The 27651-nt window shown below is 51.0% G+C and overlaps 8 protein-coding genes across 8 annotated transcripts; 3 read left to right on the top strand and 5 right to left on the bottom strand.

The window, feature by feature from the left end:
* Window positions 1-2096: 2096 nt before the first annotated feature.
* On the bottom strand, window positions 2097-3191 carry NCS54_00944100 (Epoxide hydrolase; the record flags this gene model as incomplete). The annotated part of the gene is made up of 1 exon (XM_053154790.1): window positions 2097-3191. Exon 1 carries the CDS (start codon window positions 3165-3167, stop codon window positions 2097-2099), a length of 1071 nt encoding a protein of 356 aa, XP_053010765.1. The 5' UTR covers window positions 3168-3191.
* A 2942-nt stretch (window positions 3192-6133) lies between these two features.
* On the bottom strand, window positions 6134-8483 carry NCS54_00944000 (PNPLA domain-containing protein; the record flags this gene model as incomplete). The annotated part of the gene is made up of 5 exons (XM_053154789.1): window positions 6134-6944; window positions 7004-7218; window positions 7411-7939; window positions 7992-8147; window positions 8284-8483. 5 exons carry the CDS (start codon window positions 8481-8483, stop codon window positions 6134-6136), a joined length of 1911 nt encoding a protein of 636 aa, XP_053010764.1.
* Window positions 8484-10372: 1889 nt separating this feature from the next.
* Window positions 10373-10673, bottom strand: NCS54_00943900 (Hypothetical protein; the record flags this gene model as incomplete). The annotated part of the gene is made up of 2 exons (XM_053154788.1): window positions 10373-10420; window positions 10473-10673. 2 exons carry the CDS (start codon window positions 10671-10673, stop codon window positions 10373-10375), a joined length of 249 nt encoding a protein of 82 aa, XP_053010763.1.
* A 3043-nt stretch (window positions 10674-13716) lies between these two features.
* NCS54_00943800 (Hypothetical protein) lies at window positions 13717-14862 on the bottom strand (the record flags this gene model as incomplete). The annotated part of the gene is made up of 1 exon (XM_053154787.1): window positions 13717-14862. The coding sequence occupies one exon, from the start codon at window positions 14860-14862 to the stop codon at window positions 13717-13719; it is 1146 nt and encodes a 381-aa protein (XP_053010762.1).
* Window positions 14863-21735: 6873 nt separating this feature from the next.
* Window positions 21736-23127, top strand: NCS54_00943700 (SET domain-containing protein; the record flags this gene model as incomplete). Its single annotated transcript, XM_053154786.1, has 1 exon — window positions 21736-23127. The coding sequence occupies one exon, from the start codon at window positions 21736-21738 to the stop codon at window positions 23125-23127; it is 1392 nt and encodes a 463-aa protein (XP_053010761.1).
* Window positions 23128-23256: 129 nt separating this feature from the next.
* Window positions 23257-23459, top strand: NCS54_00943600 (Hypothetical protein; the record flags this gene model as incomplete). The annotated part of the gene is made up of 2 exons (XM_053154785.1): window positions 23257-23327; window positions 23384-23459. 2 exons carry the CDS (start codon window positions 23257-23259, stop codon window positions 23457-23459), a joined length of 147 nt encoding a protein of 48 aa, XP_053010760.1.
* A 1006-nt stretch (window positions 23460-24465) lies between these two features.
* NCS54_00943500 (NmrA domain-containing protein) lies at window positions 24466-25386 on the bottom strand (the record flags this gene model as incomplete). Its single annotated transcript, XM_053154784.1, has 1 exon — window positions 24466-25386. The coding sequence occupies one exon, from the start codon at window positions 25384-25386 to the stop codon at window positions 24466-24468; it is 921 nt and encodes a 306-aa protein (XP_053010759.1).
* Window positions 25387-26574: 1188 nt separating this feature from the next.
* On the top strand, window positions 26575-27101 carry NCS54_00943400 (Hypothetical protein; the record flags this gene model as incomplete). Its single annotated transcript, XM_053154783.1, has 2 exons — window positions 26575-26643; window positions 26682-27101. The coding sequence occupies 2 exons, from the start codon at window positions 26575-26577 to the stop codon at window positions 27099-27101; spliced, it is 489 nt and encodes a 162-aa protein (XP_053010758.1).
* Window positions 27102-27651: the final 550 nt, after the last annotated feature.

Below are 27651 nucleotides of genomic sequence, written 5' to 3'. Positions count from 1 at the left end.
CCATATAGCCATATGGAATCTAAGTCAGGGTCTGGAGATAACTCGATTGATAATAGTTTCGCGCATAACATGAATTAGATTCATTAAAGGACCGGGAACAATGTGCTGCGTATTAGCTGCTTTGCTTCTTCTCTTGACTACCTTGATCTTCGGTGTTCGCGATAGTACTCCGCGTGGTATCTGTGATGATGGTTACGGGCGAGACCGTGGTTGCTACCGCGAAGGGAGGAGAGCATCTCCGGGCCGATGTTGAAGCCAAGGGTCTCGTTACGTCGGATGGCCCCAATAGGCTCGGCTCAGATGGAGGTGTAGAGAGGTCAGGGCCATTTATCTTCTGAGAAGCCGGGTGAGGTGATAAAGAGGTCCTATTCAAGAGATCCGGGAAGACCGAGCCATCTAGAACAATCACAAACGGTTTCGGTATCTGTAGAGAGCCCATCACGGAGGGTTGCCATATGGTACTCGTCCCGGGATTTGAACCATCTGGCATAACATCGCTTATCCCGCTCTGGCTCGTCGGGCTGATAGCGGACGGACTGTATCCGTCCACTACGTTTTCGTTCGTGTGAAAGGGCATCTGATACTCGAAGCCAGTCAACTCGTCAAAATTATCGTCAAGGGTCTGCCTCGAGGGCATCTCATTCATGGATAGCGCGAACGGCGAGGCCTGTTCCAGGGCCGTTGATTGCGGCAAAATATTGTAATGGAGGGCATTGGAGTTTATCGTCGTGCCCGGCTCGAAGAGGTCCTTAGAATTGAAATCGGAGTTGAGGACGGTGATCGGCGGCGCTGTCTGCAAGCCGCTGCTAAAGTCGAGGCTTCCCGAGGTGCCATTCTCCAGCTTGGGCAAACCGTGATGCACCCCTCGCTGCTCCATAGCTGCTGAGATGCCATGGTCCAAGCTGGGGATGCGCAACCCGGCTAGACTAAGGTGTCTGGTGTGGGTATGGGTAGGGGGGATGCCTCCTGGGACACAGAAATTCGCAGCAGCAATCGTCTGCATCGTGCTGCTGCCAACATGGCTGATCGTGTTTGCCCGCGGCCTCATGGATGGGCTCGGCCTATTGGATGGGTTAGGCCCTGCGAAACTCTTCTTGCAAGCTCGACTCTGGGCGGAGGGGATGCCGCCAGCAGACTCGTGGCGGTTGCGGGAACGGGACGACAGCGTCGAGGTCTGGTGAAGCTTCCGTTGGCGACGCAGGCAGATCGCGGCGGGCGAAGCATCGTTTGCATTCGGGACACTTGAAGGGTTTTTCTTTGGTGTGGGAGCGCTCGTGTCGCTTGAGATGTTCCAATCGGGCGAAGGATCGTTGGCAGGTGTCGCAAACGTACAGGCGAGGCTTGTCCGTCTTAGGAGGAGGGAAATTGGTTGGCGCCTCAGTGCCAGCAGTGATTGTGCACGCTGGAATGAAAAATCAGCAAACCAGGCAGGCGGCTAAGGAACATAAGAGACAGTGCCGGCGAAGGCAGGATTGCTCAACAGAGTCGTCGGCGGTGGAGGGCACGATGCGGACGGCTGTTTTGGACAAAGAGGGGTTGGGCATGGTCATTAAAGAGCTTGAGACCCTGACGCAGAGTCGCTTAATCACTATGGCAAGGGTTGCAAACGCGCGGGTTCGCTCAGGAGTCGGTAGGGTGGAAGCGGCCCTATTTAATCGCAATCAGCTGATTTACGCGTCTCCCCCGGATAGTATAAAGATAAAGATAAGGGATTAGCAGCTTCAGAGACGACAGGTTTTTACACGGAATCCTTAGAAGATAGGCCATAGTTCTGTAAATTCCAGGTGATTTTGCTCGCGATAAGAAGAAATATTACAAAAATTGCTCCAGTGCGTAAATAATATAATAGTTATAGATAATTGCTTGGCCCGCGGGCTCTCAGCCTTCGGCTGATTATACCCCTTGTACCACCGCTCTAAAGTGCAAGGGGTAACGTAGTATTTTAGATTCAGCGTCTAGTTTAAGTCAGTTAACATATAATAGTAGCTACAGGACATTTATAGTTAAGAACCAAAGAGACTACCACAGTCTACCTGACAGAATCACCAAATCATGGCGTCTAAACCTGATTCTTTCTTCTCTAACCATCGTGATCCCTACTTTCCTAAACTAGCCACTTCAAGTACGGCATCAACGAATTCTTTTGGCTTCTCTTGTGGTAGGTTATGGCCTGCATCGGCCACCTGGTGATGCACCCTTGGTCCAGTGAAATACTGGGCAGACGACGACCCGTTCGTAGGCGGGAAGTTACCGTCTGCTAGTCCATCTAGTGTAACCGTAGGAACAGAAATACGTGGCTGAGCCAGGAGAGCCTTCTCAAACTCCGCATAATCTGGATCTCCTGGTGCATAAAGCAGGCGGTGTTTGTAGACGTGGGTGACTACCGAGATATAATCGGGGTTGATAAATGTCTCAGCAGCCCGGTTTAGATCAGCCTCGGTGTAGTTCCATCGTGGGGAATTCTTATCCCAAACGACTCGGGCAATATCCTTGGGATGCTCTGCGAGGGCCGCTTCACCGCGAGGAGTAAGAAAGTAGTAGAAGTACCAAAATCCGGCCTCGATTTTGGCGTCGAGAGGAATCGAAGCTTTCGATAGATCTTGGATAAGGTAGCTATTAACGGAGACAAGGCCGTCACATCGCTCCGGCCACAGAGCCGCTGCAACGCAGGCACCTCGACCGCCCCAGTCGTACCCGGCAAAGATTGCTGAAGGGATATCGAGCGCATCTAAGAGCTCAATGATATCATAGCCAAGTGCAGCTTGCTCGCCAGAACGGAAAGTGTCAGCCCGCAGAAAAGTCGTTGGACCATTACCGCGAAGGTAAGGGACTATGACCCTATATCCTTGCTTGACCAATGCTGGAGCCACCTCGGCGTAGCTGTGAATATCGTATGGCCAGCCGTGCAGGAGAAGAACAACCTTGCCGTCTGCTGGGCCGTCTTCATAGTAGCCAACTTGAAGGCGGGTGGTATTGATGTAGCGGAGAGGTTCAAGTCCACGAGGCTCGGCAAGAGATGATGGTGCTCGTTTGGCAATCGACACCTGTGATATGGCAGACGAGTCAAGTGAGCCCGATTGTCTGCGCTGAATGGATTCTGTTGAATAAGGGACGCATAATCCCCGAAGAGGAAAAAAGGACAGCGCAAACCAGCGTGAAAACAACATATTGACCAAGCACCTTGGCGTATTGGATAGATGCTTTGGGAGATGAACGGAGCTGTGAGTTGTCCAGTCTCCTGTCCTTTATATTCCAATGTTTGTTTACTGTCATTTCTATGTCAGTGTAAGGCATAATACTAAATCAGAGACCCGTAAGGCCAGAAATTGCCGTGATTTGCGCATCGTCATCTCGGAACTGGGTTACGTAAGCTGAGGCTGAGCGCAGGCCGTCGGCACACCACGTCCTGGCCATCGAGCATTTGGAATCATTTGCAATCAAAGACAAGGTACGTTGACGGCGTTGTGCAAATCCATGCCTGGAAAGGTTCGGGAAATACTTGCCGGGGTACATAATCTGACTTGACGCTTCTTCTCTTGGTTTCGGGCCACTGTATGTGCGACGATCTTGTCAACATCAGGGCTAACTATGGCCATCATTGCCAAATCCGGGTAAATCTTGCAGCTTGTTGACCGTCGGCCCACCTGCTGGTCTGTTCGACGGACCGTGTCAAACGGGCCTCCCGGCTTACGAGGCGCATTCATATGCCCCATTTGGGATGAATACGATGCTGTCGACATGATTGGTTCAGTTCCATGCCCACTGATAACACTACGCTGTTGAACAACAGGAAAAACACTGGAATAAGAATCACACTAACTGTCGCCTGTAATACAGTGGGAAAGAGCCAACGATCAGGCATTAGTCCGGTGGTCAAGATTACAATCCCGGTATCCAAGAACGGAGTTAATGGGAGCCTCGGCGCCGTAAGAACTAGGACCGAGGTGATTCAGCGACGATAATGGCGGCAGCCAACGAGCTTTAGTAGCGTTTTTATACAAGGCAACCCTCTCTGCTGAATCACAACATCATCTTATCTTCCATCGGCAAACTCCTGTTTATTTTCGCAACGGTGACTTGATTTACACCACTTTGAGTCAAGGTAAAGCTCGGAGTTATGACAAACTTCTCCAGCTGTCTCTGCTTGGCTTTCGTCGAGGCCACCCCGGCTAGCCGGCGAAAGCGACATGAGACATCGAATGAGGGCCTCTAAGCTTGACCTTAAACTCTTGTAGGCGGCAACAATCCCCAAGTTTACGGCGAGTGCAAATACATTAAGACTATCCTCGATAATCTGTATATACGACATCATGTTCCAAGAAGTGATGGGCTCAGGAAGAGTATAGTCTAGAAAAGCATCAATCACCCTCTATGGACCAAGTACGTTCCTGATGAATGATAAGCAGGTTCGATCATCCAATGCGAAGGACTATTTTAGTCTTCCTTCGCTCATAGCAATAGCATCTAATGCCCTCCAGGCGGCTATCTTCTGCCTGCCAGAAACCACTCGAAGATGTTGTTGAATGTATCATCTGTCCCACTGTCGATCATGTTTCTGTGGCAAGGAATGATCTGATTCAAGTCTCATGCGCGAATCCGCAACAAAGACTCTCGAAACCTCTCGCGGTCCTTCGCACTCACTACGTGTCATGCCAGGCCTCTTTGCCATGTTGCCGGGTATTTAGCTGAGAATAGCATGACGAAAACAGCCTATTCAACAATCCTGACGTTGGCGATTCTGTCAATTCCGAAAACTGCTGCGGGCCAATTGAAAAGCAAATCTGCTTCGATAAAGGTTGAAGTAGGCTGATGTAACAAGACAATCTCGTACGAGGCCACGGCGTTAATGTATTCGAGGCCGAATTTGTCGTTGAACTCGGCAGATATATGGCTGTGGGCGGCAGTAATGACAGGGTCGAATTGCGTTTCGTTGAAGGCTGGTTCCTTCACACTCTTCTCCGTCAGACCTTCCACATCGATTATGCACATGTTGGGGAACTCAGTCTCCCAGGAGGCTAGTTGAAGACAGTGCTCCAGTTTAGGAGCAGTGATGTACTTGAGCCTGCCTCCGGTAGATGCGAGCGTGTCAAACAGTCAGTGAGAGCGACGAGAGAGATGACCACAAGGGAGTCGGAACAAAGCCGCACTAGCGTTACCTTGGCACAAAGCCTTTAACCAGATAGGCAAGGGAATGTCACCAATAGTTGTACGTCCATCTGTTTTCAGCACCCTAAATTGCGCGAAGGGTATGCTGATGGCCGTGATTTCGGAAGCAACTTGACATATCACGGCCAAGTTTGCATCTTGCTCGGTTTGTTTAGTTTCGTAACTTGGTTCAGGTACGATGCTGATAGTATTGTACTTTATTGTTCTTCGTTGGATTTAAGGCTGGAATTGAAAACGAGTATGCAGGTTTCAAGACGGTTCGCTCATGCGCTCCCCTCCGTGTTCGAGAGTCCTGGTTCACACTTCAATCGAAAGGCCAAGCACGCCCAAAGTCCAAAGACGTAAATTTCGCTCCAAACCAAAGCTCCACTTTGAGCCATCCAGGACGCGATTAGCGTTTACAATGAGCCACCGATGCTAGCGTCCCAGCCTCGCTGTCAGACCCTTAGCGAGTCCAACACCCTGCCTGTCCAATCGTAACCCTAGTAAGCGCGAGGAATGCTACTAGACATCCCTCTCGGCGGCGCCACTTGATGGACGCTTACGCCGAAAAGGCCGCCCAGTCACAACGCAAAAGTTATGGAGACGCCATGTCTGACTTACAGATACGAGCGTGTTGTTTTGATAGGCTCGTTTGCATGCGCACCTATCATTGAGCGTCAATCGAATGCTGTCTCTCAGTCTCGGTCTCTAGGGCGGGATAGAGGCTTGCGCTGGAGTGGGCGTGTTTGATTTGGCCAATGTTGTCCCGCAAGGGTTACGCGTCAATTCCGAGGTCATTGAGCGTGCTCCCCTCTCTGGCCTATTCCTCTCGGCTAAAGATGATTGTCAAACGAATCTGATAGCATCTCCAGCCTGCGGACCTTAAGATTCAATGGATAACACTACAATGATTCTCCAACAATCTTCGACCATTGTCATCGTCAGATCAAGCTCTGGGATCATGATGGGGCTTGTCGAACGCCGGCTACGGCTGTACCCAAATTTTCGTGGCTAAATGCACAAGACTATGCATGTCATAGACTTCTTGGCCTTCTCGTGGAATCAAGAAGGTATAAGCGCAAAGAGTGCCAACCGAGTATGTGAGTTCCTCTTCTAAGTCCCCTCGTGGTAGAATTGGGAGCGGGATGTCCTTGGATTCGATTCTCGAGATAAACCTGAGCAGATTGGCAGCTATTGGTTCGTGCGCAAGGATATGGTCGAAAGAAACACGCCACGTGGCTGCCACTGCATTCTGCGATTCACGATATCCAGTTCGGTCATGGAATTCGCGACTCAGCAGAGAAGTCATTTCCTGCTCGGTGCCTCGCAGCAGCTCGAGGTATCGAGTGATGGTAATCTTGTTTCGATTCAAATAGGCTGCGGCTTGAGTGATTGCCAGTGGAAGGTATGTAAGCTCTTCCAGTAGCTCCGAGACAACAGAGTGATCTACAAGTAGAAGCTTGCTGTTGACGGACCTTCCCAGGAACTTCAAGGCTTCTGCTGGTTTCATTTCGTCAAGTTTCAGTGGCTCTTGGTCAGAAACTTCAAGGGCCACCTCATTCGGGCGGGTGGTGAAGAGGATTCGACCAGCAGGACTTTGGGGCAGCTGTTCGTCGATACTGAAAGAATGATTGGGACCACGCAGAACCAAGTCCCACTCATCGGCGTTGTCCACAATGATAAGCCATGACTCAAACTTCTTGGAACTCAGAAAGTCTCTCAGAATGGCTTTGGAATCCAGACCTTGCTGGAAGATGTTCAGTTCGGTGGCGACTGTGTTGCAGCTTTGCTCGAAGCTGCTAGCACTCAGTGCGGAGAGCCAAAAGATGGAGCACTCCGCCGTCTCATGTTGGACTCAAAAGGCAACTCGAGAGCGGTCTGGGTTTTGTCCACCCCTCCGAGCCCAGCCAGTGCGACCCTTTCGCAGGGCTCCTCGCTAAAGAAGGCATCTAAGAGCTTCTTGAGGATAATTTCGCGGCCAACAAAACGCTTGTTCTTCGTAAATGGGAGACAGTACTTGGGTGGTAGTAGGGGGCTGTTTGCTGCTGATTGCATCACAATGTTGTAAGCCTAGGCATGTGAGTCAAAGAACATCAATAATGGGAAGCATTCTCAACTAACTTGGATTTATCGACTAAGATCTGCGTTGACACGGTCTACACCGTTTGTGTTAGATATGACTCCTCACGAGAAATCAGTTATGTACACGCTTTGCTTTATCTTGAGATTCTTAACACATTTCTTCACCAGAGTAGCCCCCACCGCCTGCTCGAGGTACTCTTGGGTGGCCATCTTGATCTTTCCGGTCTCCTTGTACTCTGAAAGGTCGACATCCTGGAGGCCTTGTTCGACGTTGAAGCGAAAGTATCGGTGGGCCTCGCTCAGGTCCTGCCATTCGAGGGCGAATTTCTTGGCCGTCATCTCGGCCTCTGTGCTGATGTTGACGAGAGTTTCAGAGACGAAACGCAAGAAGTCTTTGTTGATAGACTTCATGCCCGGATTGCCCGTTCCGATAGAGACCAAGCATTTGACCAAAGGCTTTAGTTCCTCTATTTCGCGGCCGATAATGTATCTCGCCTCTCCAACCACTTGCTCACCTAGTTTGTTGGCACCAAGACCTCCATCGAGGTACACCATATCATCGATCGTAACGGGCTCGAAAAAGGTACTTGCGGCGGATGTCGCCATGGCAACTTCGAGGATGGTAGCATTGCTAGAGGGCTCCTTGGTCGTGTCGTAGCTTCTCAGGCGGCGAGTAGTCGCAGGATGAGCAGAAGTCGCACAAACAAACCTTGGATAGGATCAGCACCATTCTATGAAGAGTTTAGGGGAAGGGATCTTACACTTTGCAACCCCTTTCAACCTTGTCATTGAACAGAGTCGTTGGGGGCAAGTTCTTGTCATTCAAGACTGCCTCAACCGCAGCTCTGAGCTTCTGAGAGTCGAATCGGGACTGGATATCCCCTCGTAGTGTGATGCTGGACCAGTGCTTCTTTGACCTTGAAGACAGATTCGGAAAGATTGCAATAGGCTGCAATACATTCAGCCACGTCCATCTCCTGTCGACCCAGCATAATGGCGATCAATCTGTCCTGTGTCCGCCTGGGGCGTCTTTGAACAAATCATCCTCCTTACCCTCCAGTGCTCATCCCCCCGGTCAAGTCAAAGATTTCGCATGATTTCTTTACGGGCTGGCCAGTCAACGCCCGTTCATGGTTCAGATTCCTCATGATGTGATCCAAGATGTACAATGAGGATAAGCCCCGAACACCTCCCCCATCAAAGGAGAGCATGCAGAGACCGCTCTTGTCGAGTGGACATGGCCCACCAGCCATGGCGGCCTGCTCCGTGACAACAATGAAGACGCAGAAGCGGATTTAGAAGCAAAAGATATGATGAATCCTCACAAGTTGAAGACAGAGATGGAGGAGGGGGGGCGCTGAGAAGCGCAAATGAGGACTTTGCAGACAAAGAACAGGCACCAATGCCAGCTCTGGAGCTACGCAACGACCTATGAGGCGCGGCATGGGAAATCGCAAGATGAGTGATGGCATATGATAATGAGTACCTCTGAAGTGGTGGTGACTGTGTGACTGGAAAAGTATTCTTTATCGAACGGAGACAAGGATTAGGCCCCACAAGGCTTCATGCAATGTTATACATCATTAAACCAGCATCATTCAGCTGTTGTTTGTCTACTAGCTGATACGTGCCGTTTCAGAGGCTTAGCCTCCGGTTGGTTCTCATTGGAAGGCTGATTTACCTTGGCGTAATAATCTGAAAAGAGACAGCCCGGTTTGCTTCCCTACTCTCTGATTGGGCTCGCTCGCCATCCCTTTCATGTCTTTATCCAACAATACCAAGGCAGGGCGTCCCATGTGGCTTTGTTAATTTCACCAATATCTTTGAATAAAGGCATCAGTTGCGGAGCTTGAGTCGTCTGAGGGAATTCATTTCCAGCCGCTGACCCTGAAATGCCTTGGGCGACGTCAAGAGCATGAATTCTCTACGTGTCTGGACGACTGTCAGTTTTAGGGACCATCAAATCATTTTTGTTGTTTTTGATGACGTTTCTAAAACAGGCTGTCAGCTTCAATGACAAAGAATATTGCCATCAACACAGAACGGCACCAGACCCCGACCATGAAGCACGGTAAAGCATCAAATCATGTTCTAGAAGTTCTGTTTCCAAACCAGAGGTGGGAGGTGGCTGGGGTATCAGTGACAGTCCAGTGGAAGCCGCTAACTCGTTATTCATTTTTGTGCATGCAAAGGTTAATCCTCAAGCCACCCTTATGCTTTCGAGCACAAGTCAGGGGAGCCTACAACATATTATAATTTCATATGTGCATAAATTTGACGCATCTCACCAACTGCATTGCCGATCTTCCCTGAATAAATCTATCTTCCCACCCTTGACCCAAATCGGAATCCACACCTACGATGACGGAGTTCAAGAGTATGGTGGAGTGTCTGCAATGCGACCTGCCCAGGCTGTGCGTCTTACACAGTGAACAGGAACTGTGGATGTCTTACCAGCTCATTAGGAACTACAAGATACATCACATAATAGATAAACCAGGATAACAGTGCCGCTTCCTTGGTCGGAGACATACAAGAAATAAGGAGACCTTCTTGGCGTGTTCCCTCCAGACTACATGAAAGATTCTCCCACGTTTATCTCCAATCCAGCATCTTTCGCAGTACCACCACAAGAGTAGAGGGTCAAGTCGAAGGAGCCAAGTCCATGACTACTACTATGCAGAGCACCAATCCCCCCAAGTGTTCATCCGATCACTCTAGCAATCTCATTCCATTGGTCAGGATAGGTGGTCATCCACGTTCCACTCCTACGACTAGCTTCCACCACTCTCACATATCGGGCCCCGTAGGTAGACAATGCCATCCCGGCTCTGGCCTATACTAACAGACTATCCCAGTCAGACATCCATCTCTTACTCTATTACTCGGAAGCACCATTGGCGTCGCGGGAGACAATGCAGAAGCTCAAAATTCGTAGGCAGACGAAGCTTGGGAAGCTTGGGAAGCTTCGTTCCTTCAACTATCACGAGAACACAAGTTTAGTGGCATGAGAGTGGTATTTGTCTAAACTGATACTGTTTTTTCCTCAGTTCCAGGCCAACCCCCAATCAATTTTCATCCCAATGTCCTCCACTTGGCGTACTGCAGACGCCTGGTACTGTTGATTCCCGGAAGAAACCCTCTACAGAAGGTCGACACAGTTGAGAAGGGCAACGTTGACAAGAGCGCCCTAGACAGCTTGGTTAGTATCGACTCACTTTCTGAGGAAAAGGGGCACTTACGACAGGGGCGTCAGTCTTGCAGCAGTAGGCACTGCCGTCGCAGTTCTTGCCGAGGACCTGGACAGCGCAGTTGAGAAGGCCGTTGCAGCAGACCTGCTTGGTGTTGGCGTTGCAAGAGCCACCAGCCTGGCCGCCGCCGGTGCCAGTGGCACAAGCAGAGACAGCCATGGCGAGGGCAGAGGCGACGATGGTGAACTTCATCTTGGTGGTTGGTTGGGGGTGGTTGGAAGAAGGTTTGAAAGAAGAGTTATTTGTGTTGCGAGTGCGGTTGTTGTCGTTGTTTGTTGGTGAGTGTGATGGTTGGGATGAGAGAGAGATCGAGGGGAGAAGACCTCATCTTTATAGTCGACGATGGCCTCCATCTCCATGCGATGCCGCCTCAAGCGATGTTCTTGATTCCACGATCCTCTCTCTTTTCCTCGATGACAGTGATCGTCATTACGCAGGTGAAGAGAATCCACTCGTGAAGCTGGAGACATCTGGGACTAGAGGTTCCTACTGGTTGCTTACTCCCAGCAAGGCGCTGCGGATGCAGACCCTCTAGTAGACCCGCTCACGATCCAGTGATCGCCCCGACATCCGCTCCGCGGCGGAGAGAGCCCATCTCTCTGGCCAAGAAGCAACAAACAAGTAATAGGAAACATAGCCAGGGTGCTGACTCGAGTGTTGGATGGCATGTAACCCTGCCAAGACAGATGCATTATGAGCTATACGAATATTTAAGCCTCCTCGGGTATCAGCGTTATCTCTCGGATCCTCGACATTTCCTTGTCGTCTACAGAATATCTCGCTGAGAGGGGATGAAGTCGGCTACTAGACGGTCATAGCATTCAGGTTCGCAATTAAGAGAGAATAGGGGGTCCTCAAGCCAGACACCTCCACCGGCAGTTATTTGGATTGCCACACAGCTACACGAGGCTGCAGATACAGGTCACAAAATCCAAGAAGGAATTCAAGGAAACCGAGCAGCATGTGGATTCTCAGTGACATTCCCCAACAGGGCCCCTTCAGCCACACCGTCAGCAAAGGCCAGTTTTCCTCTTAAAGTCGCCTCACCTCACGCGCGGCATATGAGAAAAAAAAACGACACCAGCGCGAGGGTCGGCCCGCGCCATGCAAGCCACGGTTGCTTTGCAGGACGATTCGTGGCCTCTCATCCTCGCCCCCGGCTCCACTTGCAAGGGGATTAAACTTGGTCAAATATTGGGGATACGCGCGCGTTCTTGGGGAGAGAGAGCTAAAAAGTTGGTTTTCGCGCGGGCCATCGGGGCCAGCCTTTGCCAACTTTGGGGATCGTCAATAACTGCCAATATGCCGATGAGAAGCCAACGGCCTAATCACCTATCATGAATCTGCCCTCTACCGCCGGCTCCGCCAGCCGACAGATAGATGCTATATGATCGCCATTATACACGAATAAACTATCGTCTCATGTTCTCATTAGGGCTGTAAGAAGCTTGAATACGTCAATCAATGCCTCATGGGGAGATGCGCAGCCCAAAACGTGCAGCGAGCGAGCAAAGCCAGCCCCTTGGAGATCTCCCCACGACTCATACTCCCATGTCTAAAGCATCATGTGGTCTCGTTGAGGCTACAGGCGCAGCTAACCTCACCGTACCAGCTTTCTGTGATTGATACCACATCGTACACGACGATGAAGACTGCTGATATTGGTGGCCATTGGATGTCTCAGTCAGCCACCCAACGCGGCCGCAGAATCGATGACGAAGTGCAGGATCGGTGCCTAGCCCGTTTTCTGGACTGTTTCACTCATTGGAAGGTTGCCCAGTAGCCCAATTCTTGGGACGAGGACAGGGGCAATGCCTTGAGTCGGGCGTCTCTGGCCGCGGCTACCAACCAATTCAGAGAGATGTTGGGGCACAGTAGATCATCGTCGGTCGTACCCATCACGGTCTGCCTTTCGGTGACGAGTAACATGGCTACTCTTCCACTCGTGCGTTGTCAGCCAGCCACGTCTCTTGAGGAGAGCCTGATGCAGGACTCACTGGTCTCAACAGACAAGAGGCTGGATTTGTGAAGGGCACATGACTAGCACTATGCATTATTCATTGTCCTGCGTAATATTTATGCAAGATATTATGCATTTGTGTTGCTCATGGCAAATCACGAGATTGAAGGACAAGTACTAGTACATTGAAGCTTGACTCCGTACGACTGAGCGAGCCTGTTGTCACCTTTTTTAAAGGGCCTGGTTAAACTCTGTAATTACATATTAGTTTAATTTCATCCACACAAGTTGAGGGGCTTGATGGGCATGCTTCATCAATCACAACCCCAGAGATAACAGTATACAACTAACAACACGGCTCTCCTGTTTTGGCAACTAAATCTCACTACAAGTCTTCTATTAATTCTTATCCGTCTTTCTACTTTGTAATATTCAGTGCTGGCGAAAGGGGCAAGCACCGTGTGTGAATGTTAAGAAAGACTCACCTACCCGGGAGTTGAATGAGAAACACAATTTATCGTCAGAAGGCACAGTTGAGAATTGGTTGAAACATCCAATAAATACACTAATAGATTTGAAAGCTTAGAAAAGTGTTTCTACAGGTCAAATATATGGTGGTCCTACATTTTGATCATGAATTTAATCATCAAAAGTCAACTTCCATCGACATCACCAAACAGCATTTACACCATCCAGATGGTTCGAAGTCCAAAATCGATTCTTAACTGGTGAACACGGGGATAAGGCGCTTGAACTTCGATAATCTACAGAGATCTGAAAGAAACATAGTCACCGCTAAAACAGACACGATCAGACATTCTCCTGGTGACTCTCTCTTTCGTGATTCTCATGATCGTTGATCTCCGGTCTCGGAAAGAGTAGGCGATGACATCATGCGCTATTCAGGCCCGGGGAGCAACGTGCTGCTGCACGTGTTTCAGCACGTGCCTTTGCACGTGTCAGGTGTCTGTCACATTCGAAGAACTCAGTAGCAGTCACGTGGAATTCTGCATTGTCCTTCCGCCTGCCTCTTTCAGCAACAGGCCTTTTTCTCCGCCCCCCACATGCCGATTACCCTCCTCCATCCTCCGTCCTCTCCCCCCACAAACCGCATCCTTCAGGGCGGGCCTCATGTCTGCCTCGAAGGAGCGGGCTTGAAGGCTGAGCGGATCGACAGTCTCATGCGCTTCGTGATAAAATCTTCATATATTGCGGTTTAATATCATCCTCAAGGATCGTTGTGCAGCCCCCAGGATTCACCTCTAATCTGGTGATCTACGAGCCCTCTCTTCTTGCCCTGACCCTGTCGACCAAGTCCCTCACAACCTGGGGATCATTCGGCCCATCATGCGGCTTCGAGAAGTACGTGGGCTCAAAGGCCCTGCCATTCAACAAGTTGGGATCAGCTCCGTGCTCCAATAGCCACTCTGCATACTCCCAATCCTGCCCTGCGCACGCAAACGCAAATGGTGTCAGATTCTCCATCCTCGCTGGTCGAGTCATGTCGAGGAAAGGAACCTTCTTGATGTCATTGACGCCTGCCATCCCGGAGGACAGAATGAACTCAGCCATGGGGTGGCGCACGGAAAAGGCTGTGGTACCGGCCCCTCCCTTCCATTTGACCAGCTCATGTAACGGCATTGCATACGCGGGATCCGCACCGTGAGCCACAAGCAGGGCTACCAGTGTGGGGTCCCCTGTGAGAATGGCATAGCCGAGCACTTTGCTGGAGGCGCGGCGGTTCAAGGGCTTCGAGTCTCCTATGCCGACGTTGTGGTGACTGATCATGGGATCTGCGCCGTGGGATAGTAGGAACGTGAGGAGAGGTCTGTTTCCGAGGCTTTCAATGATTGGACTGACCAAGCGATTGTTGTCCATCCAAGAGAATCCGGTCCACAGCTGATTTGGATGCCAGCCAAACTCTATAAACACCTCGAGCAGTGGTATCGAGACTTCTCTGCCTTTGTCAAAGAGGGTCACCACCTTTCCTCGACCACCCGCATACTTCGGCGGGTCGGTCCAAGATCGTAGAAAGACATTGTCGTGCAAGATGGTCCCATGCTTCAACAGGCAGAGCGCGACGTCGGGCTGATTTGCAAAGGAGGCTCTCTCAAGACCGTATTGGCGCACTGCCTGGGTCGGGTCGCACTCTTCAAGATAGGATTCGACCTGGGGCAGCCAACCTTGTGCGCATGCAACGTAAAATCCCAACTCCCGCGGGTCTGTCTGGGTGATGACATTGGCGTTGGTGGAGTACTCGGGCCTGGGCAGGCGAGGCGGCAGTGCCGGAAGGTCATCGTCTTGAGATGCCAAGCCTGGCTGGGGCGGGTATGCGGCTATCTCCCTCTCCGCACGGCGCCGGTTGGCATTTGCCAGCTCCATCCTGGCGATGTGCTCACGGATGTTGCCGAGGTCCTCCATGGTGGTGTTTCGGATAGACCAGTTGGGGGCGGAGACAGTGACAGGGCCTTCGGAGGACACGTAGGGTTAATTTGGGTTGCAATTACGGAGGAAGAGCTGAAGAAGTAAAGGCAGTGTCTGCGTTGTCGGCCTTGTTAAGTATGCGCATGCAGTGGCTGGAGCGATGAGATGGGTTGAACCCTGGATATTTGGCATTGGCCATGTCTCATCTGAAACGCCCTAGGCCCAAATTCACCCAGTACCTGCATATTCACATTCATGCAAAAATCACCTGTTCCCTGCTCAGAGTTTGTTGCGGTCCACAAGCATGCGGTCAGCACTGCCCTACAAACACTGTTTAACTGTTCTGGGCATGCTTTGCGATATTCAACTTGAAACACGATCTCTTTTTGAGATGATCCGCCTTTGATGAGAGGGGAGGATCTGCCTGGTCCTGTGAAACGCAGCGGATTAGCTTGTGCACCCTCACGAACTGCCTGCCGGCACAGCCTATTAAACGTTTTCCGACATGCCATACTTTCAACTGGAAACATGATCTTCTCCGGATGATCGGCGCGTTTAATTAAGTCTGGAGGGTGCGCCCGCTGTCAATGGCACGTTGTCATGATCAGCCCCCGGACCGTGAAAGAGACTAGACCGAAACTTGGGAAAATCTGGCGACAACTAGAAATAATCCTTGAACTTCCAAATTCCTTCCATCGGCATTAACAGACACCGTTGACGGGCATCCGCTCGCTTACAGCCGACGGCAGTCCACAGAACAAGGCATGGCTCGGGCCGACCACTCACAAACAACCCAACACTGCAACTGAATTGCTAGCGCCAACAATATAGCATGTTGGCAAAAGATTAAGGGTAAAAAAGGCTGTGCCGGGAGGATTCAGCTGCAGCTCCAGCTTGTAAGCGGCCCAGGCCAAGCCCTGTTCCCTCCGAGTTTAGAGTCAGTGCTTAACCTTGAGTTTGCGCACAACCAACACGCCAATCAGCTGCTGGTAATCTGTAGCAGCGTTCGTCCTGTAATGTACGGGTGCAGGATGCTCTGTGTAACTGATCCTCAGCTACTGCACAGGCGACACTTTCTCATCCTATGCCTAGTGATAGGATGCCGGTTGGTTCAGGCCGTTAATCCCTCATCATGCCGGCGACAGGGTTGAAGCTGGAGAATGAAGCATGGCGGAGCCACTCGCGATATGGTTCGTCGAGTCGTGAGCAGGAGGCTATATAGTAGCTATGGCCTCGCAGCCTTTCAGCAAATCATCACCGCAATTCCCTCCCCGTGAGACGTCATTCTTTTCTTCGCCTACCATCATGGTGGCACTTCGTTTTCTGCCGCTGGCCCTGTCGCTCGGTCTTGCAAACGCAGCTGTTTGCCGGCCCAATAAGCCTTCCACTACGCTCCCTGAAGCCCAGACCACTGGCCCGTATGGCCCACCTGATGGCTGCAAGTACGGTTATGTGAACCAGTATGGTGTTTGCATCACAACCGTTACATTGGAAGATTCGACTGTGAGTTCTCCTTTCATCATGTTCTCCTAGTTGACATCACCCAATGGAGTGTGTCAATACTAGGTGTTGCACTATATGCCATCCATTGGGCCAATCAAGCCATAGGCTGACCTACCCATCCTAGACTACTACTTCGAACCAGTCTACTGATGTGCCTGGACAAGGTACCAGTGCTGGCACTCCTGGAGACCACACAACTGGCGGGGCCGGCAACACGATCCCCGTCCACACAGATGCTACTGGACGTCCCGTCACTACAGATGAAGCCGGAAACACTATTCCCGTCAACACCGATGCCACCAATGCCACCGGAGTTCCTGTCACCACAGACGAGGCTGGCAACACTGTACCCGTCACTGATGCTACCGGTCGACCCGCTACTACAGATGAGGCTGGTAACACGATTCCTGTTACTAGTGACGACGCCGGCAACACGGTTCCTGCTGTGACCACCGATGAAGCTGGCAACACTATCCCCATCACTGACGCCACTGGACGCCCTGTTACCACTGAAGAGGCTGGAAACACCATCCCGGTAACCACTGATGAAGCTGGTAACACCGTTCCCGCTGTCACGACCGACGAGGCTGGCAATACCATTCCTGTCACCGACGCTACTGGTGTCCCTGTCACTACTGATGAAGCTGGCAACACTATTCCTGTTACTGATGAGCCCGGAACCCCCATTTCAACTGATACTGCCGGCAACCCTATTCCTGTCACTACCGATGAGGCGGGCAATACCATCCCAGTCACGACTGACGAAGCCGGAAACACTGTCCCTGCCAACACCGAGAGTGGCAACACTGCTGTCACGACGGATGAGGCTGGAAACACTATCCCCGTTACCGATGGCACTGGGGTGCCGGTCACCACTGATGAAGCGGGCAACACCATCCCCGTGACCACGGATGAGGCTGGAAATACCGTTCCAGTGACTACTGACGAGGCCGGAAACACCATCCCGATCCCGACCGATGCCAGCACCCGCCCTGTGACCACTGATGAAGCTGGAAACACGATCCCAGTTACAACAGACGAAGCGGGTAACACTGTTCCTGTCACAACTGATGAGGCCGGAAACACGGTCCCAGTGACGACCGACGAGGCAGGCAATACGATCCCGGTCCCGACCAATAGCAACACCCTTCCCGTCACCACGGATGAGGCTGGTAACACTATTCCTGTCACTACAGATGAAGCCGGGAATACGGTGCCTGTTACTACTGACGAGGCCGGAAACACAATCCCAGTTACCACTGATGAAGCAGGCAATACTATTCCAGTTACGACAGATGAGGCTGGAAACACCATCCCCGTTACTACAGACGAGGCAGGCAATACTGTCCCGGTCACCACCGATGAAGCCGGCAATACAATCCCTGTTACCACTGATGAGGCTGGCAATACAGTGCCCATCACTACTGATGAAGCGGGAAATACGGTTACCGCCACCACGGATGAGGCCGGGAACACTATTCCTGTCACTACAGACGAAGCTGGAAACACAGTTCCTGTTACAACCGATGAAGCCGGAAACACTGTTCCTGCCACTACGGACGAGGCTGGAAACACGGTGCCCATCACTACTGATGAGAACGGCAACACCATTCCCCTCACTACCAGTGGCTCTGCTGCTACAGAGACTACCGCGTCTGGGGAATCATCCGAGTCCAGCGGTGCTTCTGAGCCCACTAATGAGCCCACAACCAACACCCAAGGAGAGGTTACCACCGAGCCTACTGGAGTGCCCACTACCGCCAGCCCGGGAGACCAGACCACAGGGGCTCCTGGGGCTCCTTCTACCAACCCCAATGAAGGTCCTACCACTCAGCCGCCAGAGGGTACATCGACGGATATCCCGACGTTTACCACGTTGCCTCCTGGAGCCACCCTCTCCCCTGTCGATACTACATTCACCACCCCTATTATGATCACAACTACGTCTCCTGGAAGTGACCATGAGACTGTTGTTCCAAGTAGGTCTCACTGCCCATTTATCGATTCATGACTAACTGAGATAAACAGTCATCATCCCCACTGGAGGACCTCCTGAGGTCTGCTGGGGCTGCCCTCCCAATGTTAAGATCGATACCCCTGAATTCTGTGTCGAGATCTTTGGAGCCAAGATTGGAGACTGCTCTGATGATAACAACGACGATGACGACGACGACGACGATGATGATGACGATGATGATGATGACGATGATCCCAGCTCAACTGACGAGGTTTCATCTTGCACCACCTCAGTCGTCGCTACATACGAGAGTGTCTTTTGCTCTGTCACAGGTCAGTAGAGGAGACGGAAATCGCAGCCTTCTATTCAACAAGCGAAAACTGACTCTCAACAGGAACCGGCACCGACCCTGCCACCGGATGCTCCACCACCGCTTGGACAACCATCACGGGCTGCAGCGTCACCAACTCAGCAACCACAACCACCACGACGGCTACTGAGGATGAGGACACGCAACCGACTTGTGGACCCGAGATTTGCGGCGCGGCAGCGTGTGCCTCTCTCCCTCAGAAGAGGTCCTTGGATGAAGAGTTTGTCTCCAACCTGACCAAGCGTGGAGACCCAAGCAAGGGAGAATGGATCGAACCCAGCGACTTTCAGGGTAGCTTATCGGACAGACAGAAGCAGCTTGTTATCACCATGGTCCGCGATGCGTACCAGAACCGCTTCAACCCTGGCACATTCACGCCTGAACTCGTCTGGTTCCCCCTCGATCCACCCGACGCCACCACGTCCAACTACATCCTGTTCGGGAGCAAGACAGCCAGTCTTGCTGTCCAGGGTCTGTGGGGATGTACAGCCATCGTCGTGGTATCAGAACGTGGTGCATGGGCCAGTCATATCTGGGAGAATACATTCAACGACCACCAGTCCTATCTCAACGGCGCGTTGCCCAGCCTCCATTTTGGCCACGGGAGAGGCGACCTGTACCACCCGTTTGCTCTTGCTGAAATGATAGCAAGTCCCCATAACGGTGATGAGGGTGTCGTGTTTGGAGATAAGGACGAGGGTGCGGTGGAGGTGGGCACTCATGTCTATATCATGGCCCCTTATTCCCGGCCATGGCCTCGATTCGATGTCACCTTCCACCCCTACTTTACGGATCTACAGTTGGAAAACAACAGGTTCAACCCTAGGCCAGACAGGGGCCTCTATTACGGTGCTCTCATCGATCTACTCAAGAATGACATCAGAACGATCTTGGGCCAGGATGTTCCCATCGAGACGATCCCCTACGCGCCGATGGTACTTAATAATGCGCTCGAGGAGCAACGTCAAAGGGGACTACTGCCCTTGGAGGAGCAGATCGACATGCTTGGTGACGTTGACCAGACAACTGCTCGCGGAAAGGCCCTGATCCAATACCACCCGGCAAAGACATGTAGAGGATGGGCCGAATGGCGAGCTTGGTTCGAAGGTGGTCCTATCGATGGCCGAAAGGACAAATGGGGCCCCGCGACTTCGCAGCTTCTGGCCCCAGAGGGGAACCAGAAGAGAGAGGAGTGTCCTCTGGACAACCCTGACCGTGAGGACACGACTTCATCCGAGACATCAGCTTCAGAGACCTCCACCGAGACGTCGTCGGCCTCCGAGACAGCCTCTGGAGACCTTACCTTGCCTCCCCTCCCTACCCTCACTGGCATCTTCAACTGCATATCCAGCACCGAGATCCCCCAGTGTCTGGGCGGCTTGTGTGTGACGTCGACTTCCTGCATCAGTTTCGGACAGGCCACGGCCACTACGACGACAGAGGAATTGCCCGCGGCTACCACAGAAGGAGCTTCCTGTATGGAGGACAGCGATTGCGATATCAAGTGTGAGAATGGCAACGACCCTGTCTGCCTCAAGTTGAACCCCTTAACTGTCGCTGGAGTTTGCTCGTGCCTCGAAGTCACCAAGCCGACCAATACAGACCCTGCCGAGACCTGTGCCACCGTTGTGCCCACCCTCAAGGCCGGAGAAGGGGATGATGAAGACTGCCGCTGCTCCTACGAGGCTGACGGTGACGATTCCGATGAAGTCTCATTCCCCACCAATGTTCAAGACGATGCTATCGAGCACTTCTGTAACGGAGACCGCATTGAAGGGGCTGAGAAAGCCGAGTTCCCTATCGATGATGAAGGTATCACGATCTATATGGAGGTGACACGCGCGAATGTCGATCAAGAGGGCTGTGACAATGGCCCTAACCCTTTCTACCTGGACGACTACTGCCGCGACGCTCTGAAGGTCCTTACTAGCTGTGACGTGCTCAGTAACAAGGACAGGAGCAGAGGTGGTCACTACATTGACAACGGCGAGTATGGCTGCGTTGACTGGAAGCTCTGGGCTGAAAAGGGAACTGCTGGTAACCCCGATGACGACGACGACGGTGGTTCTTCGCAACCCACTTGCCCCAACGATCCTCCCAAGCTTGAGGACGGGGAGGGAGATGACAAAGATTGCCGCTGTTACTACGACCCCGAAGATGCCGAAACGGACATCGTGAAGTTCCCCAGAAGCGAACAGGACAAGGTCATCGAGGGCATGTGTCAGTACTCGCCCGTCGATCCCAACAACTCCGAGGCGCGCTTCTACAGCCTCCTCGACTACGACGTCGAGGTGACATATAGGGTCAGTCGTGTCAACATCAACCAAGACGGCTGCAAGGACGAGACAACCATGGACTCTTCCCAGTGGCAAGAGTACTGCACAAAGGCACTGGGCACACTCGCCAGCTGCGACGTGGTTGGTAACGGTGAGACTCTGGGTGGCAAGTACATTGACAATAGCGAGTACGGCTGCATTGAGTGGGAGTTTTATGCGTACAAGTCTAGTTGAAGGGGTGGGATGTAAATTTTTACGTGGATGTATTACTTGCCTAACGGTTGAATCCATTCTTCTTGACGCTCACTGGCTTGAGCTGCACACCCGCTAGAGGCAGTGTTGGCTCATTAAATAGCATGCTATTAGATATATAGACAAATGTTTATGTTTGACGATCAAAATGGCTGTGCTGAGAGATTTCTACCTAAGCACCGCGCCTGTGTCTGCTTAGGTAGTGAAGAACAAAGGATTGCTGTTTTAAGATTGGGTTTTGATCCTGGGCTGTACTAACATGTTCTTCATTATTGTGACCGATGCTCTGTTTAGAGTCGATATACTGCTCAGTATAGAACAAAGGATTTGTGTGAGGACAACAACCAAAATACCTGTTCGGTTCTCCTGTACCTACTGCATAAGAATGAAGAATCAACCACATCTTCCTACTGTCGTAGTTCTCTCCGTTGAAAGTAAACTCTTCTCATCAACTCCACCAACCTGACCAAGGAAACTGCTTACTCGACAATTCTTCCGGACAGGGCACAAAAATGGAAGAACTGCTTTATGAGAACTCTGTGTACGCGATTAGGCTTGTGCCCGGCAAGGGCTATGGCATCGTCGCAGCCAGCAAGATCCCCAAAGGCACCCGCATTCTCTCTGAGGCGCCACTTGTCCGGCTGCCCCGAGACGCTGTCTCTGTCGATCAACCTCAGGCCACCAAATATCAACTTCGGGTGTCGATTGCTGCCAAGCTTGCCGCCTATCCCCCAAATTATAAAAAGGCTTATCTCGAGTTGTGGGACTCGTATCCAGAAGAAAGTGACGAGGTTGGCATTGCTTTGACGAATGCTCTTCCTTTGGGCCCGAGGTCATCTACAAGCGGCGTTTTCATGCAGGCATCCCGGTTCAATCATAGCTGTCACCCAAACGCGCAGGAGACCTGGAACGAGTCGATCGATAAACTAACTTTCCACGCATGTTGGGACATTGAAGAAGGAGAAGAGATCACCATAAGCTATTTGAAGAAACGGGCATGCTACAAGACCAGGCAGGCCTCCCTTAAGGCTAACTGTCGCTTTAGATGTCTATGCTCTCTCTGCTCCCTGCCCGTCACCAAGCGGAAGTTGAGTGACACTAGGCTGGAGGAGATTCAGAAGCTCAAGAATGAAGTCACCAGTACGATGGCTCATGTTTTAAACCCCCTTGACAACCTCCACAAGGTGCATAAAATGTTGAGTCTCATGATCAACGAGGGCATTCGCGATGTAAGTATCCCCAAGGCCTACTACGACGCCTTTCTGACTGCCATATCTCATGGAGATCAGGCCAGGGCCAAGGTCTTTGCTGACAGGGCACTGCACAGCCGAAGAACTGTGGAAGGAAATGACAGTGCGATGGTTAAGAAGCTGGAGCAGTTGTCCTACCACCCTTATATACACCTGGATCATAAGCATACCGAAAAGTGGAAGTCTAATATCGAAGACGCCCCAAGAGGATTTCCGACCCCCGACTTTGAGCTTTGGCTGTGGCGAAGGGACAAACCTCGTGAGTTGCAATTCGCTGACCTGCGGTGCACATCAACCTTTCCCTGCTTCAACGATCTTCCTGGAGAACACGAAGCTAGCACTGAGTTCTTTGAGGCTACAGATGCGTTCAACTGCCAACCAAAAAAGTATTGGGCTCTCCTGGGCGACATTCTCGATGTGGACGAGAGTGACGGGGCCGACCTGAAAGTTACTGTCGAGGACAAGAACTGGAAAAAGGTGCCAGTTTTGCTCCGCACCTCGGAATTTGACAACACCTTTGAACGCTCGATGGTAAAGCAAGGACATACTATTTTGGTTCTCTTCCCTGTGAAGGACGAAAGCATGGACGGGCTACCCGGGATTGTCGTTGACAAGCTCGATGTTTTCAAGGTACTCCTGCATAATAACCCTTGATGAAACTTTCTCATGATCATGCTAACGTCAATTTGAAATAGATACTACCTATAGAACTTGAGGAGTTACTCTATTTGAGTGACAGAGTGCGGTTCTATACATCCCATGTTGAGGGGAAGAGACGCTGCCATGGCTGCAGCAAGGAATCAGACGCACTACGGGTATGTAAGGGATGTCGCTGCTTCCGGTACTGCGGTGAGGTATGAGATCTCATATCTAAAGAAATTGACCTTTAGATTTGCTAACTGTTCGATAGTCCTGCCAAAGAAGAGAGCATGAGCCAGATTGCAAGCTTCTCCGCCAGGCCAACTTTCGTGGACTGTTTCGCCTAGAGCATAGCCTTGAAAACTACTCAAGACTGGCCCCTGGAGAGCCCAATAGGGAATGCGTAGTGTCATGAGACTATCATGGGGAAGGCGGTGATCAGAATGAGGAGGAGACAGGCTAAGGTAGCAGACGAACGAGGAAGACGCTGACAAAATGGAAAGTCGCCTTCTCTCTTATGATACATGGTGCATTTGAACAGTTTTGCATTTAATCATATTTCCTGTAGTTTTCATAGTAGCATGCCCATGCTACATACTTCTCTTACTTCGCGAGATAGTTGTTTGAACCAGCTCAACCATGATATCTCCTGCTCCTGATATGGTGTGGCAACGCTTACAATCACTGGAATAGGTGTTTTCTTCGCCCTCACTGAGAGGAAATCCCCATTCACACATACTAACTCTTTAAAACTCACTGCTATGTCCAGTCGGCTTGAGGATCAGCCCCATTCGTCTCTGCTGCCATCAGCCTGAGCGCCGATGTCTATGACGAAGAGTTGACAGTATTTACAATTGTGTAGGCGATATTACTTAGCCTCCTGGATAAAGTGGTCGAGATCCATGGCCATGATGTCGTTCAGCCGTGCTAGATGAGGAACCACAACTACAGAGTACCTACCCGAGGAGGGAATATCGCTCGGCATGTGCTGCGCCGAGGAGTTGCTACTGCGCCACCCTCAAAGCCAGCATGAGGAAGACAAAGAGAGTCAACATAGACAGCAATAGGTATAGAAAGAAGTCTTTCAGGTGTTTTTTTTCCCTCTTCTTTTTTCTTTTTTTTATTAACCGTTCACCTGGAGGGCATTATTTGATCGGGGACTGTGCTCAAAGTGCTGGGCGTCTCGTCATTTCTGGAAAAGCTCATCTTGTCAAATGAGTGGGTGAAAGCAGTGGTGGATAAACAATTATTAAATAATGATTAGAGAAGCATGTCGGAGCCAATACCGTGACATGTACCTAAGCAGGACTTGAGATCAAGACCAAGGGTTACTCGTACCCTTTTAGAAAGCACCTAGGCAGGAATACATTCGAGGAGTTGAGCCTTGTCTCTCTGCAAAGCCTGCTCCAAAGTAGCGAATGTAATACCAAACTTGGCCTCCACTTCCTTCGCTTCCGCTGCAGCAGGGCTAAAGTCCCTGATGTTGGCCCAAAGATTGAACTTTTGAGCCGGGACTGCAGCCTTTGCCGCCTCCACCTCTTCCGGAGTGCGCCTCCTTGACGTAACCTCCCTTCCTGTGATCTTGATGAGGATCTTGCGCGTCTCTTCTAGTGTCAAGTTGCTCTTGCCGAGTTGAATCGCTTGGCCATTGAACTTTTCAGGGTTCTGGAAGGCAGCCGTGGCGTATTTGCCAATGTCGCTAGCGTCGGTGTAGATCATGGTAGCATTGTCGTTGTAGGCGTGATCAAGTTCTCCCTTGGCTGGCAGCGCGGGAAAGTTGCCATAGACGTTGGGCAGAAGGAAGTCAAAGTGAATGAAACCCGGGCGAATAATAGTGTAGTATTTGAAGCCAGCGTTGCGGACAACTTCTTCGACCTCGTGCTTGGACTGGTAGTAAGAGCGGATGCCAATTTCTTCGGATTCCTTGTCGTCCCAAACCTCCTTATCGCCGGTCAAGAAAGAGGTCGATGCGACGACAGTCTCAACGCCTGCCTTTTTGCATGCTTCGGTGATGGTCTTGGCTTGCTGAGTCTCCAGACCAGGAATAGGGAAAGTGTTTAGGAAGGCTCCCTTGCAACCCTGTGCAGCCTGAAAGACAGCTTCAAAGTCGGTGCTTTCTCCCTTGAAGATCTTGACTCCAGGGCGCTGAAGAACCGCAGGAAGCTTGTCGGGGTTTCGTACGACGGCGTGGATTTTGGCACCAGTTGCGAGAAGGTGCTCAGTAATGTATTGGCTCTGCTTGCCGGTGGCTTGAGTGATGAGATAGGTCGCCATGGTAAAGTTTGAGTTGAATGTGTAAGACTGAAGGGGAGGTTTGTGTTATGATCTTGTCTGTTGTTGGATGCTGAATGTTGTTATTAAATCTTGAACAACAATTCAAGGCACTCTCTATATATGCATCTTGATATTGCCAAACCCACGGCGCTCCACGGCGATGTCCACTATGCTGACGGACTTAAGACTACATCTCGGCCGTCGCAGCGCTGCGCGGGATAAGCCACGCAGCTCGGCCGGTGGGTGTGGCTGACGAGTGCATCAGCTTGCGCAATAATGGGCCAATCGCGTTCAAGTCCGAGGATTGCTTTGTCAAGGCTCTATGTTATTCATCCGTTTCTCGTTGCCTAATGCCGATCGTAGATTACAAACGATGTTCGCGCGCGGGTCGGACATTTTGGAAGTGCGAGGACAAACCCGGGCGGCCGGAGGCAGTCTGAGGCCGCGTTGCAAACTAAGACTCTGATGAACATGACATGGACAGAGATTAAACCTTTGTTAGCATGACATTACTACGAGACGTTTTTTTCTTGATTTTTAGTTGCTAGGCAGACTGCAGCGTCGGGGCCGAAGCTCCTCTTCTTGAAGATGCCGTGACTGAGGTGACTCAGAAGTGATGGTGAATGTAAAATTCCATGGCGATCTTTGATATGATTGATCTGAACAACAGTCATTTAATGTAAACAAAGAATAGGGTGGTTAATTACTAGCTCAGCCTTGCTGTTCAGTTAAGTGAACAGAGCCAACCCCCAACTGAGTTCAACCAATCCATCGCCTTGTCTTCGTGAACACTACCGGAAGCCCAATTAGCTTCTTCTTATGAATGAGTATAAAGCCCCAGCACGGTGTGGATTGTGACATATTAGACTCTTCACACGAAAAGTACTCTGCCTCCTCGATCCACGCTGGACTGCACTCTTTACCCAATCACTTTGGCGAACAACAACACTGCGGACCCAACGGACAAAATGCTGCCCACTCTCATCTCTGCGAGATTCTGGCATCAGCTCCGAAACATCATTTGGAAGGATCCCTCAGCACTGTACCGTCTTAACGTTAGATGCGTAGCATGCAAACAACACATGACTGTCGGTACAGATGATCGACCCATGCAAGAGTCTCATGGCATACATATTCTACCTTGCGGACATATGGTCGGTTACTGTTGCCTCAAATATCCCTTTCGCCATGGCCAATACAGCTGCCCATCATGCTAAGACCCTCTCAAGCATCCCCGATGTGGCGATCCCTGCTATGGTATGCCCATGCCCTCCCACCCTGACGAGTTCAATTAGATTCCGCCTACAACTCCCGACTGCGGTGGCATCCTAGCAGTGGAGTGCACTAACTGTGCGGTCAAGGCTTTTACTGATGGCCTCACTGACATCTACAACTGCTTGGACGTAGGCCCGAGGCCACTGCCCAACCGCCAATTCTATGCCTTTTCAGCCGCCCTCAACGGTCGCAGTTACTTAGCCCTTCCTGAGGGAACTGTGTACCTGGGGCCGCTTGCGATTCCCGTAACCATGAGAGAAATTGTCAAGGCAGCCAAGGAGCAGTTTCTTGACCAGTGGAAGGGTGTGTGGCGCACGTGGAAAGTCGGTGAGTTCGAGGTTCGGTTCGGCCTCTATGAGAATACCGAATATGATTCCACCAAGTCAAAGATCAGGAGGTCGGTTAAGAAGTTACAGAGGATTCTTAGCCGCAATTTTTGAATGAGCAGGTGCAGAGTTGGATAGACGGATAGGTGTTGACCAGACGGGCTAGGATGGCGCCCGTTGTCGATCTTCTGGCTCGGTTAACCCATCGAGGGCCGGGCTTCAACTATAAAGAACACATTTTCAACACATTATAGCATCATATCCCAATACTAACACAATGGCCTTTTTTTTTTTTAACCTTCTGCTGCCTATTGTCAAAAAATCATACCTAGCTACATCATCATAAAAGGTTAAGCTTCTTATGGGGTATTTAACTACTCTAACCTCCGTATAAGAAACAAGAGAATTATCCCTTTCTACCTTCTTAAGACTATAGTCTCTCAACACAATGTCGAGAACCACAATCAATCAAGCAATAAATATCACTAGGTCGTACGACATTGCCGCCGCTGTCCAGTATAGGAACCAGCACCCTCTCACTTCTCCCTTCCGTGAGAGATATAACCTCCTACGCAACACATGATTGGCCTTGTTTCATGATATCAATACTACAAGACCTCTCGACCGGCAGCGCCAGTTGTCAATAATGTCTCTTCGTTCAACT

The sequence above is a fragment of the Fusarium falciforme genome, chromosome 7, assembly GCF_026873545.1.
Source record: "Fusarium falciforme chromosome 7, complete sequence".
In the NCBI taxonomy this organism is placed as follows: Eukaryota; Fungi; Ascomycota; class Sordariomycetes; order Hypocreales; family Nectriaceae; genus Fusarium; species Fusarium falciforme.
Note: the sequence above shows the minus strand (reverse complement) of the source record. Positions and strands in the feature narration are given on the sequence as shown.